Below are 17,872 nucleotides of genomic sequence, written 5' to 3'. Positions count from 1 at the left end.
CCTTTAAGGATGGTTTTCAGTTGTTTGCTATCTTCACTTTAGCAGAACCCATCTCAAATGTCAGAATTCAATCTAAATAATATATTGAGTAGTAGTAAAACAAAATATGTAAAAAAACATGAATGAAATAAATGTGTATAAATATCAACTGGATCAGATCTCAACAGCTGAACCACAAAGGTGAAAACTGTTTTTTTTATAAGACGATAGAGCAACTGAGTGTTTATATTAAAGGGACATTAAACACTTTATAAATGCTAGACAAAATGGTGTCTTCAAAGCAAATATTAGCCTGATAAAAATGTGCAGACTTATTTGTTATAGTTATATTAGTTGTTCAAATAATGAAAAACTGAATGTAAAGTTTTAGTGTCCATAAAGCAGCCAATAAGGGTCTGTCATTAGCACGTGCAACCAATGACTGTGGAATATAGCAATGTCTGGAATCTGGACTTCCAAAAAATATTTTACAAACTTCTTCAACTATAAATAATTAAACATTTTATATTAAAATCCTAATGTGTTTTATGTCCTTGTAAGCTCGGCCCTGCACACAACTGTAACTTATTTCTCATCACGCTGCAGTTTACCGTTCAGATCACTAGCAGCCTATTAAACCCCTGTATTCTCCTCTCTCTTACTCCAGTTTTCCAATCAGGTTGTAAATTCCTAGATAGAACTGGAGGATGACTGTGTTAGGATATTAGTTTTTGTTAGTTTATATTCTCATATGTTTTTGAATAGAACTGCAGTAAATCCTTGCATATTACATAATAATTGTAATAATAATAATAATAACAGCAATAATAATAATAATCACAATGTACACGCACCATTTTGTTCTAATACATATTTATTATCTATTTACAGCATATTCCTTATCATGTTACACGTGCATCAGCCAGAGCAGCAACAGTAACTGCATGACGGCCGAAAACTGTACAGATGGAATTGACTCCTACTGCAAGACGACTGTTGCGTCTGCTGGGATTGGTAAGAGCCTTATTTTTACTAGTGAGACCTGGTAACTAGCTAGAGATTTGGGTTGGGTGTGGCTGTTTTAATTAGTATACCAAGAAACACAGAGTAGCGCCAAAAGGAAAGTCTCCTCAGCTTCGGTATGTAGCCAATACTGAGAAACAGCCGTCTTCACGCTAATGCGCTTCAGTAACACGCTCCCAGGGCAAATGGTCTCCAGATGATGACATCACCGGTGCTAGCCAGGCAAGTAAGGCACAAAGGAACATTGTACACATAGTACACATCACAAAATAGAGAAAAGAAGGTCAAACATGTTTTGTATATTTCATACTGCACTTTATCAATGACCCATAAATGTCAACTGTTTGCAAACCCTATTTACTTCCTGTGTCCCCCCCCCCCCCACAGATAAACCACAAATCACAAACCAGAGACTATGGAAACACACACCTGTGTCTGATAGAACACCTCTTAATGATAATTAATGCTGTCTCTGGTAATTCAATGTGAGAAGCTAATATAAGAATAAACATAGTGGAGAGGAGGCATGAAAACATATAAATGTGTGAATACATACCGTATATTTACAGTGACTGCTTGCTCTAAAAATTCACTACATACACAAAAGAAGAAATGTCATACATATAATTTGTTCATTTTACACAAACAATTTGACGTCCCACTCAGAGTTCAAATCTTTTGGCATTCTAGTATCGAATTGAAATATCCAAAAGACTTCACGTTGTCTTAGAACTTCTTCCCTATTCCCATCTCTGGGGTGTCTTGGAATGACTTGAATGCATTAGAATGCCAAAAGTCAACTGTCAGCGTTATGTTCCCTCTTAAAGTGCAGAGATATAGGTGTAGTGAACTCTGGATCCTCAATAGCTCTCAAATGTTCTAAAAAACGGTCTTTGAGAGCTCTAGTGGTTAAACCTACATACTGCTTACAGCACCCCCTAAAAAATATATTGCAAAATATGAATTGCATGTTGAATATTGTCGTATTTGATAGACTTTAGCAGTAACCTGAGAAGTAAATTCGGTACCAAAAATGGCATATTGCTTTTACATTTAAAGAAACCTGGTTATAAAGAAAGCCAATTCTGTTTTTTTACACATGGACAGTGATAATGTATTAGCTAAAGTTTAAGCCTTTATAGATACAAAAGTGCAACCTGTATGTACAATCTCCCCAAGTTTATCATCTGTTTCCAAAATAGGCAGTACATCTCTGATAATACCACAAATGTTATGGTGTTCACTACTATAAGTGGTGATAAACCATTCTGTTAGATCTACTTTAGGGACAAACAAGGAACCTGTATCTAGAACATCTACTTGCTTTTTAATAATTTCCAGGTTTTCTTTCTTGTATCCTCTCTCAACAAACCTGTTGGTTAAATTTCTGGCATGATGCTCATATTTCACAGGGTCAGTACAATTTTGATTGAACCTCATGTACTGTCTCTTGGGAATAACATTAACTGTATGTTTGGGGTGACAGGATGCAGCATACAAACTTGTAGTACCTGCTATTTCTTTTCTGTACAATTCTACTTCAACACAATGTTTAGGGATATTAGATTTCAACTTTAGATCCAAATAAGCGATACTCTCTTTAGTATAAGTGAATTTTAAATTCAAATTATTCTCTTGCAAATACCCCAAAAATGAGGGAATCACTTCCTCAGGACCTTTCCATACAAATAAAAGGCCGTCGATATAGTGACCAAAAAAGAGAATGTTCTCTCTGAAGGGGTTAGCATCTCCAAAGACGCGGAAAATCTCCCCCCAACCCAAATACAAGTTGGCAAAGGAGGGAGCAAATTTTGCTCCCATTGCCTTTCCGCGTCTCTGGAGATAGTAATCCCCCTCAAACATAAAAAAAATATGTGTTAAGAGAAAGTCAATTGATTTCAAAATAAATTCTTTCACTTCCTCACTATAAGTAGAGAGGTGATTCAGGAAAAATGAAATGGCCTTAATGCCTTTATCATGGGGGATAGATGTGTAAAGGGACACTACATCTATGGATATAAATGAAAAGCCTTCTTGCCACTCCAACCAACACTTCAATCTGTCTAATAACATCACTATTATATTTTATATAACTCTTCAAATTCAGAACCAGCGGCTGCAGATAAGCATCAATCAATTCAGATAATGGCTCAATCAATGAGCCAATCCCTGCCACTATGGGGCGTCCAGGTGGATTGTGTTAACTTTTGTGGATATTCAGGAAATAATGAAATATTGCCCCTTTGGGATATTTTACCAATAGAAAATCCACATTTTTCTGTTTTATTACACAACCATGTTTATTCTTATATTAGCTTCTCACATTGAATTACCAGAGACAGCATTAATTATCATTAAGTTGTGTTCTTTCAGACACAGGTGTGTGTTTCCATAGTCATGGGTTTGAGATTGGTGGTTTATCTGTGGGGGGGGGGGGGGGGGGGCGTAAATAGGGTTTGCAAACAGTTGCCATTAATGGGTCATTGATAAAGTGCAGTATGAAATATACAAAACATGTTTGACCTTCTTTTCTCTTTTTTGTGATGTGTACTATGTGTAAAATGTTCCTTTGTGCCTATTAAACCTTTTTTGCTTTTTAAACATTGTGTCCTGTATACTTGTGGAATACCGAGTGCTGCCTTTTGGATGTTTCTGTTTTAATTAGAAGTCTGTAAAAAAAAAAACAGTTCTGACAATATGGCTGATGTAGTTTTCATATCCTGTAACTAAGGCAAATGGCTAAACTAGAGGCCGTCAAAGCTGGAGGGTCTAGTAAGGTTTCTTGCCATAGCTCTGTTTGTACATCATGTTTATACCATGAACCATATGTTTTTGCAGTTGTGGCTGATGACATATATGGAGGGAGTGAATGTATAATGTGTCATTTTTATTGATCTTCCACAGGTAGTTTGTCAGTTGCATCCATCACTAAGGTATGTGCCGCAGTCTGCACACCAAGCAGTTTCAGTCTTTCAGTGGCTTCCTCTTCTGTCTCCTGCTGTAACACGGATTTATGCAACACCAGTGGGGCTTCCAGTGTGAAATCCAGCTCTGCCATCCTGGCTCTGTCTGTGGGGCTCTTCCTGGCTCTGCTGGGGAAATCCTCTCTCTGATGTGCAAGACAACGCCCCCGAGGATGCAGCATTTATTTCTCTTGTATTCTATTGATTTGATGTACTGGTTCTCATCAATAAAAATATTATCAAATCATCAATAAAAGTATGAGTTATAGACAGGATATTTTATCTCCAAAATTATTTATTTAGTAAGATATGCACATCTTATTATAGAAATAAATTCATAAACACAAACTTATATCCACCTACACTTTAGAAGGTTATTAACCCTATCCGTTAAAGCAAAGGAACCTGCTACTGAATGACATATCCAGTCAATAAGGACACTTAAAAAAAAAAAATTCAACATATCAGCGGCGGACAGGGGCGCATATACGTGTACCAGTCTGCCGCAGCCCGCCTCTGGTGGGCTGAATTCCACTGGCAGAATTCAGCATTGCACACAAGCGCTATTTTGTGCACGGTCTGACCGCTGTTTGGTAAATACGGCATGCAGGTTATCTTGTGAGAACCTGCAGTCGTATGGGATCGAAAGGCTTGCGAAGTCTTTGATAAATCGACCCCTTTGTCTGAACTTAAAATGATTAGTAGATTTTTTTCTGACAAATTTCAGTTATGTCTATTTCCACTACCCCTGTATCATGTGACAGCCCTCAGCTCCTCAGGTGGATACTGATTTGCAAAATGATGAGGATGTGTAGAGGTTCTTTTTAAAGTGGTCTATGTTCATAAAAACTCTGTTAGCGAGATTGAATACTTAATATATCCATTCAGAAATACGGAATTAATTTTACTAGGGATATGGTAATTGACTATAACTCTTCTTTTTTTTTTTCTTTTTTTTTTCTTTTCTCTCTCTTTCTCTTTCTTCCTGTTGTCTCGTTTTGTTTGCTTTGTTTTTTCTTCGTTCTGGTCAGACTAGGGTAGCCTAGCCCTGGACTGGCTGTTGACTTTTTATTTGGTCGTTATAGAAAATGACGGTTACTCAGGATAAGGGAGCTATTAGGATAATTAATATAAAGGTTCGATGGAGCAAAATGTTAAGTTGTCGTTTTCACTTTAATGTTGGAATTGAGTTATGATTGATAAAAATGAATATGTAAATAACCCCCACATATGTAAACATAAAGAAAATGTTTCCTTTTTTCTTTTTCTTTTCTGTACCCTGAATTGAAATACCAATAAAAATATATAATAAAATAAAAAAAATTGCTGCTCTATCTGAATCATGAAAGTTTAATTTTGACTAAAGTTTCCTTTTAAAAGGACTTGAAACCCCAAACCTTTGTTTCATGCTATAGATAGAACATGTGCTTTTTTTCAAATCAAAGGCCCAGATTACGAGTTTTGCGTTAGAAGCTATGCGGTGCTAACAAGCAGTTTTCACTCAATGCTCACTTACCTACAGCGCTGGTATTACGAGTTTTTACAAACCCGTCATTAAAAGAAAAGAAGTGAGCATTGAGCAAAATTTTGTTCATTACCACACTCCAATACCAGCGCTACATAAGTCAGCGGTGAGCTGGTGTAATGTGCGCGTGCACGATTTCCCTATAGGAATCAACGGGGAGAGTCAGCTGAAAAAAAGTCTAACACCTGCAAAAAAGCAGCGTAAAACTCACTAACGCAGCCCCATTGATTCCTATGGGGAAATAAAATTTATGTCTACACCTAACACCCTAACATGAACCCCGAGTCTAAATACCCCTAATCTAACACTTATTAACCCCTAATCTGCCACCCCCGACACCGCCACCACCTACATTATACTTATGAACCCCTAATCTGCTGCCCAAAACATCGCCGAACCCTACATTATATTTATTAACCCCTACTCTGCCGCCCAAATGTCGCCGCCACCTACCTACACTTATTAACCCCTAATCTGCCGTCCCTAACGTTACCGCCACTATAATAAACATATTAACCCCTAAACCGCCACACTCCCGCCTCGCAAACATTAGTTAAATATTATTAACCCCTAATCTGCCGTCCCTAACATCGCCACCACCTACCTATATTTATTAACCCCTAATCTGCCGCCCCAACGTCGCCGCCACTATATTAAAGTTATTAAACCCTAAACCTAACACCCACTAACTTAAATATAATTTAAATAAATCTAAATAAATATTCCTATCATTAACTAAATTATTCCTATTTAAAACTAAATATTTACCTATAAAATAAACCCTAAGCTAGCTACAATATAACAAATAGTTACATTGTAGCTAGCTTAGGATTTTTTTTTTATTTTACAGGCAAGTTTGTATTTATTTTAACTAGGTAGAATAGTTATTAAATAGTTATTAACTATTTAATAACTACCTAATTAAAATAAAGACAAATTTACCTGTAAAATAAAACCTTAGCTAAGTTACACTAACACCTAACACTACACTATAATTAAATAAATTAACTAAATTAAATACAATTACCTAAATTAAATTATCTAAAGTACAAAAAAAACAAACACTAAATAACAGAAAATAATAAACAAATTACAGAAATTTAAACTAATTACACCTAATCTAATAGCCCTATTAAAATAAAAAGCCCCCCAAAATAAAAAAAAAACCCTAGCCTAAACTAAACTACCTTAAAAGGGCCTTTTGCAGGGAATTGCCCCAAAGTAATCAGCTCTTTTGCCTGTAAAAATAAAAAATACAAACAACGCCCCAACAGTAAAACCCACCACCCACACAACCAACCCCCCAAATAAAAAGCTAACTATAAAAACCTAAGCTCCCCATTGCCCTGAAAAGGGCATTTGGATGGGCATTGCCCTTAAAATGGCAGTTAGCTCTTTTGCAAGCCCAAACCCCTATTCTAAAAAATAAACCCACCCAATACACCCTTAAAAAAACATAACACTAACCCCCTGAAGATCGACTTACTGGGAGACGTCTTCAGCCAATCCGGGCGAAGTGGTCCTCCAGACGGGCAGAAGTCTTCATCCAAGCCGGGCAGAAGTGGTCCTGACGGGCATCAGCCAATAGGATTTTTTCAACCTTAATTCCGATTGTCAAAATATTATAGAATTCTATCAGCCAATTGGAATCTAAGGGACGCCATCTTGGATGACATCACTTAAAGGTACCTTCATTCTGTTTTAGTCGTCGGAAGAAGAGGATGCTCCGCGTCGGATGTCTTGAAGATGGAGCCGCTCCGCGCCGGATGGATGAAGATAGGAGATGCCATCTGGATGAAGATTGCTCGTCTGGAGGACCACTTCTGCCCGGCTTGAATGAAGACTTCTGCCTGTCTGGAGGACCACTTCGCCCGGCTTGGATGAAGACGTCTCCCGGTAAGTCGATCTTCAGGGGGTTAGTGTTAGGTTTTTTAAGGGTGTATTGGGTGGGTTTATTTTTTAGATTAGGGGTTTGGACTGCAATAGAGCTAACTGCCCTTTTTAGGGCAATGCCCATCCAATTGCCCTTTTGGCTTTTACGTAGTAGAACTCTGCATTCTTTGAGTTTATTTGGATATTCAGCTTTTAGTCTGTGAAGTATCAGGAGCTTCTAACTTTGCGTCTGATCATGGCTGCTGTCCAGACACGCCCCCAGAACATGTGATTTTAAACAACAATGTTCTTCTATTATCACATTTTCTTTGTTCTCCGGTTGTTGACAAACGTGGAGGTAAGCTCAGGAGCGTGCATGTGCCTGCAGCACTATATGGCATCCTATATTTGCAAGAGCACTAGATGGCAGCACTTGCTCCAGACACGTGAACTCTACCGACATAGGTATCTCTTCAACAAAGAATATCATAAGAATGAAACAAATTTGATAATAAAAGTCAATTGGAAACTTTGTAAAACTTGTGTGCTCTGTCTGAATCACAGGTTTATTGTAGCTTTAAAGATCAGTATAGACTCTAAAGAGTGGTGGACAATTTTATTGCAATCTGTGGGAGCAACCATTCTAAGGAATAATCTCATTGCATTTACTTGTACAAGCTGTCAATCATATTATACTGACTGATCGTCATTAAAGAGACAGTCACAATGACTTTCCCGATTCAGATATCACGCAGTGTTAAACAACTTTCCAATTTACCTCTATTGTCTAGTTTGCTTTAACCTCCTGCTATCTTTGTGTTCTTATGTGTTCAGCTAGCTCCCAGTAGTGCATTGCTGCCCCTTTAACAAAACATACTAAGAGAATAAAGCAATGTTTTAACAGCATATAGAAATGTAATTGTGTTTTGCAAGCCTGGGATGCACCTTTATGTTGTTTGCTGTTGTCAATTAGCGACAAATAGAAACAAGCTCCTGACATATCAACCAATCACTGCACAGCGGGTTCTGCATTTAACTCAATGCAACCCAGACTTACAGAGAGGGGCGGAGACTCTACAAATTACAGGAAGAATTTATGGGGAATTAAAATGGCTGCTGCACGTTGGGATATTTACTAAGGTGTCAGATTTGTGTTTGAAGTGAATGGGAGATATTAAAGGGACATAAAATCCAAACATTTCCTTTCATGATTTAGATGGAGTATGTGATTTTTAGCAACTTTCCAATTTACTTCTATGATGACATTTGCTTCCTTCTCTTGATATCCTTAGTTGGAAATCTTACCTATGTAGACTCAGGAGCAGCAATGCATTACTGGGAAGTATCTGCTAATTTGTGGCTGCACATATATGCCTCTTGTCATTGGTTCACCAGTTGTGTGCAGCTAGCTCCCAGTAGTGCACTGCTGCTCCTTTAACACAAAGCATGACAAGAGAATGAAGCAAATTTAATAATAGAAGTCATTTTTTAAAATGATATGCTCTGTCTAAATCATTAATGGAAAATTTTGGGTTTCAGGTCCCTTTAAACGTTAATTTTTGTTCAAATCATACTGAAGCCATTAACAACGTTTGGATAGCTGAAAGCTGATGTTAAAGGGACATTGTTTTGTTTTATCTAAAAGAGGTTTTTTTTTTAAATATAATTACATTCATTTTCTTAATTTTTCAGAAACTTTTCCCTGGGGGTAGGTTTAGTACAGATACTTAAAGGCACATCAAACCCAAATATTTTCTTTCATTATTCAGAAAGAGTGTATGGTACAACTTTCCAATTTACTTCTATTACCTAATTTGCTTCATTCTCCTGTTATCCTTAGTTGAAAAGCATATCTAGGTAGGAGCATCAAAGCATTACTGGGAGTTTGCTGCTGATTGGTGGCTGCACATATGTGCCTTTTTTAATTGACTCACCAGATGTGTTCAGCTAACTCTCAGTAGTGCATAGCTGCTCCTTCAAAAAAAGATACCAAAAGAATGAAGCAACTTTGCTAATAGAAGTAAATTGTAAAAAGTTGTTTAAAATCACGTGCTCTATCTGAACCATGAAAGAACAATTTTGGGTTTCATGTCCCTTTAAGTAATCACTCAAAGAAATAGACAAGTGAAACATTACTTTGATTGTGGTAAAGTTCTTTAACAAATAAAACACAATATAGTCACATAGAACGTTCACTAGTATATCTTAATATATATATATATAAACAGAAATGTATATAGATGTTCTGTGTTTTATATATATATATATATATATATACACACACAAATATTTTATTATCTGTAGTACAGTATATAACACATTATGCAATACACCCCACTGCATGAAACGCAGTACAGTGTTATGTACAGAACAATATTATATATGTAGCACTGTGCTATATGTAACACAGAACATATATATATATATATATATATATATATATATATATATTTGTGTTTATATATATATATATACTGTATATGTATATATATATATATATATATATATATATATATATATACATATATATATGAGACAGATAGATAAACAGAAATATAGATAGATAAAGAGAAATATAGATCATTTTGAACTACTTTTATTAATATTTTATCTCAGTCTCTGCATTTATATATTAAAGGGACATAATACCCAAATGTTGAAACACTTGAAAGTGATGCAGTATAGCTGTAAAAAGCTGACTAGAAAATATCACCTGAACATCTCTATGTAAAAAAGAAAGATATTTTACCTCAACAGTTTCTCAGTAGCCAGATCCCATTGTAAAGGACTTCTAAGCAGCATATCAGTATGTCTGTCCCGGGACAGCCGAAAGGTTGAGCCCCGTGCACTCTCATGTTATTTCCCTATTCAGTGTAAGGAAGTTTACAATGAAATCTCATGAGAGTTAAGTCAAATCTCAGGAGATCACAGTAAAAGAGTTCATGACCTCAGCACTGCTGATGCTGATTGGCTGCAGCTCATTTCTTCATTTTTTTTTTTTTTTTACCTGCAGCTGAGCAGCAGCTGAAGTATAACTTTTTGGGGTAAAATATCTTCCTTTTTTACATAGAGATGCTCAGGTGATATTTTCCTGTCATGAGTATTATGTCCTTTTAATCAAATAAGCAGCACATTCTTTTTAAGAGTTAATTTATCGCTGTGCAGTAATATTAGCATCTCTTTACTTTCATCTCTCTCAAGGGAACATGTGTAAAATAATACTCAAATGTTACCTGTAAATAGTTGTTTCTGTATTTAGAAAACTGAAATAAATGGGTTCACAAGAAGCCACAGTAAGAGGCTAAACACACCTATCATTCATTTAAGGCTTGCTGTCCAGGCCTTGCTGTTTTTAGTGAAAGAATTATGTGTTCCTATAGGAACAGTAAACATTAATAACATTTGGACAAAAGGGTTACAATTACTAATTTACTGTTCAAAATTTTTCTATTTGTTCTCTTCAACATTCAAATTTTGCGACATCTAATAAAATTATGCAACTGTCCCTTTAATTCAAGGCCTGCTATGAAATGAAAAAAATATAAGCCACAAGTCCTCCAGCTGCTTTACTTAAAGGGATATGAAACCCAAAACATTTCTTTCATGTAATTGTAAGCAACTTTCTAATTTACACCTATTATCATTTTTTCTTCGTTCTCTTGGTATCTTTATTGAAAAAGCAGTAAGCTTAGGAGCCGGCCCATTTTGGTTCAGCACCTGGGTAGCTCTTTCTGATTGGTGGCTACATTTAGCTACCCACCTATTACAAAGGTGTGTAGTACGTAATTAGATAAAAAAAAGGGAATGTAAAGTGGTGTGCAAATCTTACCCCTGCACATATACTAATCTGCTCCCATAAAACAGAAAAATTTTTAAGACAGAAATATACAAAAAATGATGTGTATACGTGCGCTAACAGCTAAGGGATAGTTGTTAAAGTAGGTCTAACTACAGAGACAAACGATTGGTGTAAAAAGAAATGGGTTATTTATTAAAAATGTCATAAAAAGTACTATACATGTATCAAGAAAAATGTATAATATTAAAAAGATCTTCCTCACATATGGCCGGTCATCTAAATATTGTCCTATGTGTTTAAAATCTAGGACCAATAGTTTATGATTATAAACAACTTAAGCAATTACCACCATATACGTCACTAGTGGCAACTAAATAGCACTTGTGTGCTTGATTTCCAATTACACAGTTGGTACAAGGAAAAAATATAATATAAATATATAGTGAGTACAAGACTGAATACTGGCCTATTGTAATGTAAACTTCCTTGTGTCCTTTTTACTAATAATTTAAAATCTCTTTTACAAACCTACTTCTTTGCACATTGTAGAGTCCTTAATAAGGATACATATTGGTGTTTCTTCGTTAAAATCCTTGTTTAAAATCTTTATAAAAAGATCCTTTTATAGGTTTACACTTAATGTGAGTATACTTGTTGAAAATGTCATTTATAAGTGGTAATCCACACAGGTTTAAACGGGTAGTAGAGTTAAAACTCTTGCAGTTGTACTTCCAATTGCTGGATAAGTGTTAATGGAACTGTTGGAAGAAATATCCCAAAGAAAAGAAGACCCACACTCACGGGCTGTTACACCTCTGTGTGCCTACCTGAATCCAGTTGGTTACTTGTCATTTGGTGTAGCAGGGCACAGGTATCTGTACAGCTGCCATGTAGCTGGTTTTCCGGGTAAGTGACGTCACTCGCTGCAAATAGTTCCGTAGTGATGAACGTATCCTTACTCTGCGCAGAGTGGTTCCATTATTAAAAAATAGTGCCTTTTAGGATCCATGTTAATCCTCCAAATTGGCATAAAGATTTTTCATCAGCAACTTCTTGTATTACCATCAACACGTTTCGTCGTATAAAACGGCTTTATTTTAAATATTATACATTTTTCTTGATACATGTATAGTACTTTTTCTGACATATATTTTTAATAAATAACCCATTTCTTTTTACACCAATCGTTTGTCTCTATAGTTAGACCTACTTTAACAACTACGTAATTAGATAAACCACACATATTTATATATATTTTTTGGAGGGAGTTAATGTCAATAAGTTGGGTGGGTATCAAAAATAACATTGGGCGGAAGCTTTTTGTCCCATAATAACACCCCTAGAGGAAAGTCATTTTCATGTTAGCACATTCCTGCATCTAACTTCATTGTATATGCAGCTTATTGGGGTCATTTCATTATGGTATATAACACTTAACTTGGCATATTTTGTGATATTTCACTGTGGCTTTATACCTGGCACAAATGTCTGACACCTTTCTTAGTGACATACACTTTGGGCTAGATTAAAAGTGGCGCAGTATTTCGCGCTTAAGCGTGAGGCTAATTCCGCTAGAAATAAACTTTTTGTTCTAACCTGACAAGTGCAAACAGCTTTCTTTTAGTGCAATAAGACTGTTGCGCAAACAATAACCTATTGCCCCATAGAAGTCAATGGGGGAAAAAAAGTGGGAAAAACAGGAAATTATGCTTACCTGATAATTTTCTTTCCATCTGTATGAGAGTCAATGGCTTCATTCCTTACTTGTGGGAATACAGAACCTGGCCACCATGAAGGAGGCAAAGACACCTCAACCAAAGGCTTAAATACCCCCCACTCTCCTCATCCCCCAGTCATTCTGCTGAGGGAATAAGGGACAGTAGCAGAAATATCAGGGTATAAATGGTGCCAGAAGAAACAAAAAATTTTGGTCTGCCCAACGGAGAAAATGGGCAGGGACCGTGGACTCTCCTCATACAGATGGAAAGGAAATTATCAGGTAAGCATAATTTGTTTTCCATCTTAATATGAGGAGAATCCACTGCTTCATTCTTTACTTGTGGGAAACATATACCCAAGCTCTAGAGGACACTGGATGAATAACGGGAGGGTAAAAGAGAGGAGGACTCTATTCTGAGGACACGACAGCCTGCAAAACTTTTCTCCGTAAAAGCTGAAGCAAAGACATCAAATTTGTAAAACTTTGAAAAGGTATGTAAGGAGGACCAGGTAGCCGCCCTACAAATCTGCTCCATGGAGGCCTCATTCTTGAAGGTCCAAGATGAAGCCACAGCCCTAGTTGAATGAGCCTTAATCCTCTGAGGAGGCTTATGTCCCGCTGTTTCATATGCCAATCGAATAATGCTCCTCAACCAAAAAGATAGGGAAGTGGAAGAAGCCTTCTGCGCTTCCCAGAATAGACAACAAACAATGCTGAAGTCTGTCTAAAATCCTTTGTGGCCTGAAGATAGAATTTGAAAGCCTGAACCACATCCAGATTATGAGTAATCTTTCCTTCGAATAAGGATTAGGACACAAGGAAGGAACCACAATCTCCTGATTGATGTTGCGATCAGACACAACCTTAGGGTGAAAACACAACCCAGTGCGAAGAACAGCCTTGTCAGCAAGAAAAACTAGGTAAGGAAGCTCACATTGCAGGGCCACCATCTCAGACTCTGCGAGCCGAAGCAATAGCCAATAGAAAAAGAACCTTTCAAGACAGTAACTTAATGTCAACTGAATGCATGGGCTCAAACAGAGCCCTCTGCAAAACCTTAAGAACCAGATTTAAACTCCAGGGAAGAGCGGAATGTCTAAATACAGGTCGGATTCTAGACAGAGCCTGAACAAAAGACTGTATATCAGGAAGCTCAGCGAGCCTTTTGTGAAATAATACAGATAGAGCCGAGATCTGTCCCTTCAAGGAACTAGTGGCAAGTCCCTTCTCCAAACCATCTTGGAGAAAGGAAAGAATCCTGGACACCCTGACCTTATGCCAGGGGAATCCATGCTCCTCACACTAGAGTATAAAGGTCCTCCACACCTTATGATAGATGCGACGAGTGGCCGGCTTTCTTGCTTGAATGAGAGTATTAATCACTCTCTCAGAAAAACCTCTCTTGGCTAGGACTAAGCTTTCAATCTTCACGCATTCAGCCTCAGAGAATCTAGATTCTGATCAACAAAAGGTCCCTGTTCCAGCAGATCTCTGCGACAAGGTAACCTCCATGGAGGAGATGAGGACATCCCCACAATGGAGCAATTAGAATTGCAGAAGCTTGCTCCTGCCTGATGCAGAAAAATGTAAACTAGTTTGAACCTCCAAGGCACTGCTAATGCATCTATCAGCTCTGCCTGTGGATCCCTAGACCACGACCCGTATGTGGGCAGTTTGGAATTGAGTCGGGACACCATGAGATCTATCCCCGGCGTCCCCCATCTGTTGCAAATCTCCACAAACACCTCGGGATGGAGAACACCTCGGGATGGAGAACACCTCGGGATGGAGAACACCTCGGGATGGAGAGACCATTCTGACGGATGAAAGGATTGTCTGCTGAAGAAATCCGCTTTCCAGTTGTCCACAGGGAGAAGAGATACCTCTCGAGGCCACCGGCCCTGTGCCATCCTGGCACCCCAAACGGCTCCCCATCCTGAGATATTTGCGTCCGTAGTCACAATATGCCCAGATGGTCTCAAGAAGGATGTCCATTTTGACAGGCAATCTGGACAGAGCCACTAAGAGCGATTCTCTCGACCGGTTGTCCAGAGAAATCTGTTGAGACAGATCCGAGTGGTCGCCGTTCCATTGTCTCAGCATGCACAGTTGAAGAGGTCTGAGGTGGAACCTGGTGAATGGAATGATATCTATGCTGGACACCATGAGCCCAATTACCTCCATACACTGAGCCACAGATGGCCTTGAGGAGGTATGGAGGGCAAGACAATTGGAAGTAATTTTGCTGTAGCCAGACCGAAAGGAAGAGCCACAAACTGAAAGTGCTGATCCATAAAGGTGAATCTTAAGAACTTGAAGTGAACCTTGTGTATTGGCACATGTAGGTTAGCATCCTTCAAGTCTATCGTAGTCATGAACTGTCCCTCTTGAACCAAGGGCAGAATAGACCTTATCATCTCCATCTTGAATGATGGGACCAACAGAAACTTGTTAAGGCACTTTAGGTCTAGAATCGGGCGAAACGTACCCTCCTTCTATGGGACCATAAAAAGGTTTGAGTAGTACCCTAGATCTCTCTCTGATAGAGGTACCAGCACAATTACTCCTAGGGAGGAGAGATCCCTCATGCACCCTAGAAAAGCTTCTCATTTTTCTGGTCTTGAATACAGGTTTGATAAGAGGAATCTGCCCCTGGGAGAATGAGATTTGTAACCCTGAGCGATGACCTCTAGAACCCAAGGGTCTTGCACGTCCCCCAACCAAGCCTCCACAAAGAGAGATAGTCTGTCTCCAACGCCAGATTGGGGGACGCCCCTTCATGCCGACTTTTGTTCGGCGGGCTTCTTGTTCCGCTTGGATTTATTCTAAGATTGAGATGGTTTCCAAGCTCCCTTGGACTGATCAGGCTTTGCGGAAGGGCTGCTAGTGTAAGGATTTATCCGAAAGAAAGGGACAAAAATTAGGATCTTGTCCTTTAGGTTTATTCTTCTTATCCTGTGGCAGGAAGACACCCTTGCCCCCAGTGACCGTGGATATGATAGAGTACAGGCCTGGACTGAAAATAATTTTCTCCTTAATAGGAAGGGAAAGCAATCTAGATTTTGAAGCACATCTGCAGACCAAGACTTCAGCCAGAGAGCCCTACAGGCTAGAACAGAAAAACCTGATTTTTTTGCATTCAGGCGAATAATCTACATGTTTTCATCATAGATGGAAGAATTAGCTACCCTCAAGGCCTTAATTCTTTCCTGGATCTGGTCGAAGGGAGTTTCCACCTCTATCATCTCCGATAGCGAGTCGCAGCAATAGGTAGCGGCTCCAGCTACTGCAGCAACCACAATTGCAGACTGAAACAAGTACCCCGTGTGCTGAAACATTTTCCTTAATAGAGTTTCATGCTTCTTATCCATTGGCTCCTTAAACGACAAACTATCCTCAAGCGGGATAGTGGTGCATTTAGCAAGCATGGAGATAGCTCCATCTACCTTAGGTACAGACGCCCACAACTCTAATTGAGAGTCTGGAATGGAGAACAATTTTTAAAAAGAAGGGGAAAAAGAAGAGCTAACTCTCTCCCATTCATTCTTAATAATATTTGCCATCTTTACCGGAACCGGTAAAGTCTGTGGTACCACCCTGTCCTCATAAACCTTGTCAAGTTTAGGAATAGAAGGTTCCTTGGGTAATTTAGGTTCTGGAACCTCCAATGTAGCCAACACTTCTTTAAACAGAAAGGGTAAGTGCTCAATCCTAAATCTAAAATCTGGTTCCTCCACAGCTGGAGGTTTAGAGGCAGCAGATTCCGAACCAGAAGGAGCCTCCTCTGAACTATCAGAGGCGTCTTCATCAGCAGATAATCTAGTATCAGATAAATCCAACAAATTGGTAGATGACCCCTGGGAAGGATAGCAATATTTAACCTTTTGCTTGCGCTTAGCAGGGCGAGGTAAAGCACTGAAGGCCGCAGACACTGCCATTTGTAACTGTTCAGAAAAGTCTGGTGGTAAAAGGGCCCCTCCCGAAGGAGGATTAGCAGTGCAATGGGAGGCTGCATGTGTAGTAGGAGATGATTGCAGGGAACGTACCTCACAGGATGGAGATCCCTCAGAGGTGAACAGCTCAGTGGTACTAAACATCTTTGTCTTTTTATATATAACTACCTTATCGAAGCATGTGGAACATAATTGAGCAGGCGGGTATACCGTAGCCTCCTCACAATAAAAATAGGTATTAGCTTTTAAGATGGACACTAGAACAAGATAAATGGCACCTTTATACCACCAATGGCAAGGGCACTCACCACCTCCTATGACCCAGGCCCCACAGAGAAACCGCTTTTTCAGGGTCAGGAAAGAGGAAGTCAATGAACCACACCCAGTCACATGGAGTGCCATGCAGGACCGCCCCTGCTCCAAGAGAGAAATGTGCCAAATAACAGTCTGCCCAGTTATTTTAAAAATGAAAGTAAAATCTAAATGTTCCATACCTGCCTGAGCCTCATCTCACACATATCTCAGCATAAAACATAATAAAGCAAGTTATGTATAAATCCCCTCTGTTCAATAATCTCCTTCCAAAGATAATAACCCTTGATTCCATACAGATAAAGGAGTCACACTGTGACCCTGTATTCTTTATGTTATCATATGAGATAAAATGAAACAATCTTACCGGAATTTCTGCCATGGGACAGACACACAGCCTCTCAAGTTTGACAGTCTTGTAGAATCGCACCTGACATGGACTTGAGTGACAGAAGCAGGCAGTGAAACTCGTTAACACTGATTGCTTAGGAGCTGTTAATACGAGTCTGAATGGTTTCGTAGAAAGACTCTCCCTTCATCTCCAGACCCTAACATCCGTCAATGCTCTCACTGAGAGGCTGAAAAGACTACTTAAAACTCCAGTCCCATACCAAAGAGTACTACCCTCCATAAGAGACTACTTAGAATCTTCCGACACTTCTCTGCCATTCTCCTGAAACGAAAGGCAAATAATGACTGGGGGATGAGGGGAGTGGAGGAGGTATT

The 17,872-nt window shown here is 38.6% G+C and overlaps 1 protein-coding gene across 1 annotated transcript in view; it reads left to right on the top strand.

Annotated features, from left to right (window-relative positions):
• The window catches only part of LOC128661744 (lymphocyte antigen 6E-like), a 164,361-nt gene extending 160,246 nt beyond the window's left edge, over positions 1–4,115 (top strand). Inside the window, exons 2-3 of the mRNA XM_053715964.1 lie at positions 871–993; positions 3,907–4,115. Of these exons, the coding sequence (XP_053571939.1) occupies positions 871–993; positions 3,907–4,115 (332 nt within the window). The remainder of the gene's footprint in view (positions 1–870; positions 994–3,906) is intronic.
• Positions 4,116–17,872: the final 13,757 nt, after the last annotated feature.

The sequence above is a fragment of the Bombina bombina genome, chromosome 5 (assembly GCF_027579735.1).
Source record: "Bombina bombina isolate aBomBom1 chromosome 5, aBomBom1.pri, whole genome shotgun sequence".
In the NCBI taxonomy this organism is placed as follows: Eukaryota; Metazoa; Chordata; class Amphibia; order Anura; family Bombinatoridae; genus Bombina; species Bombina bombina.
The sequence above is the reverse complement of the archived record's forward strand: the minus strand, read 5'-3'. Positions and strand labels throughout refer to the sequence as shown.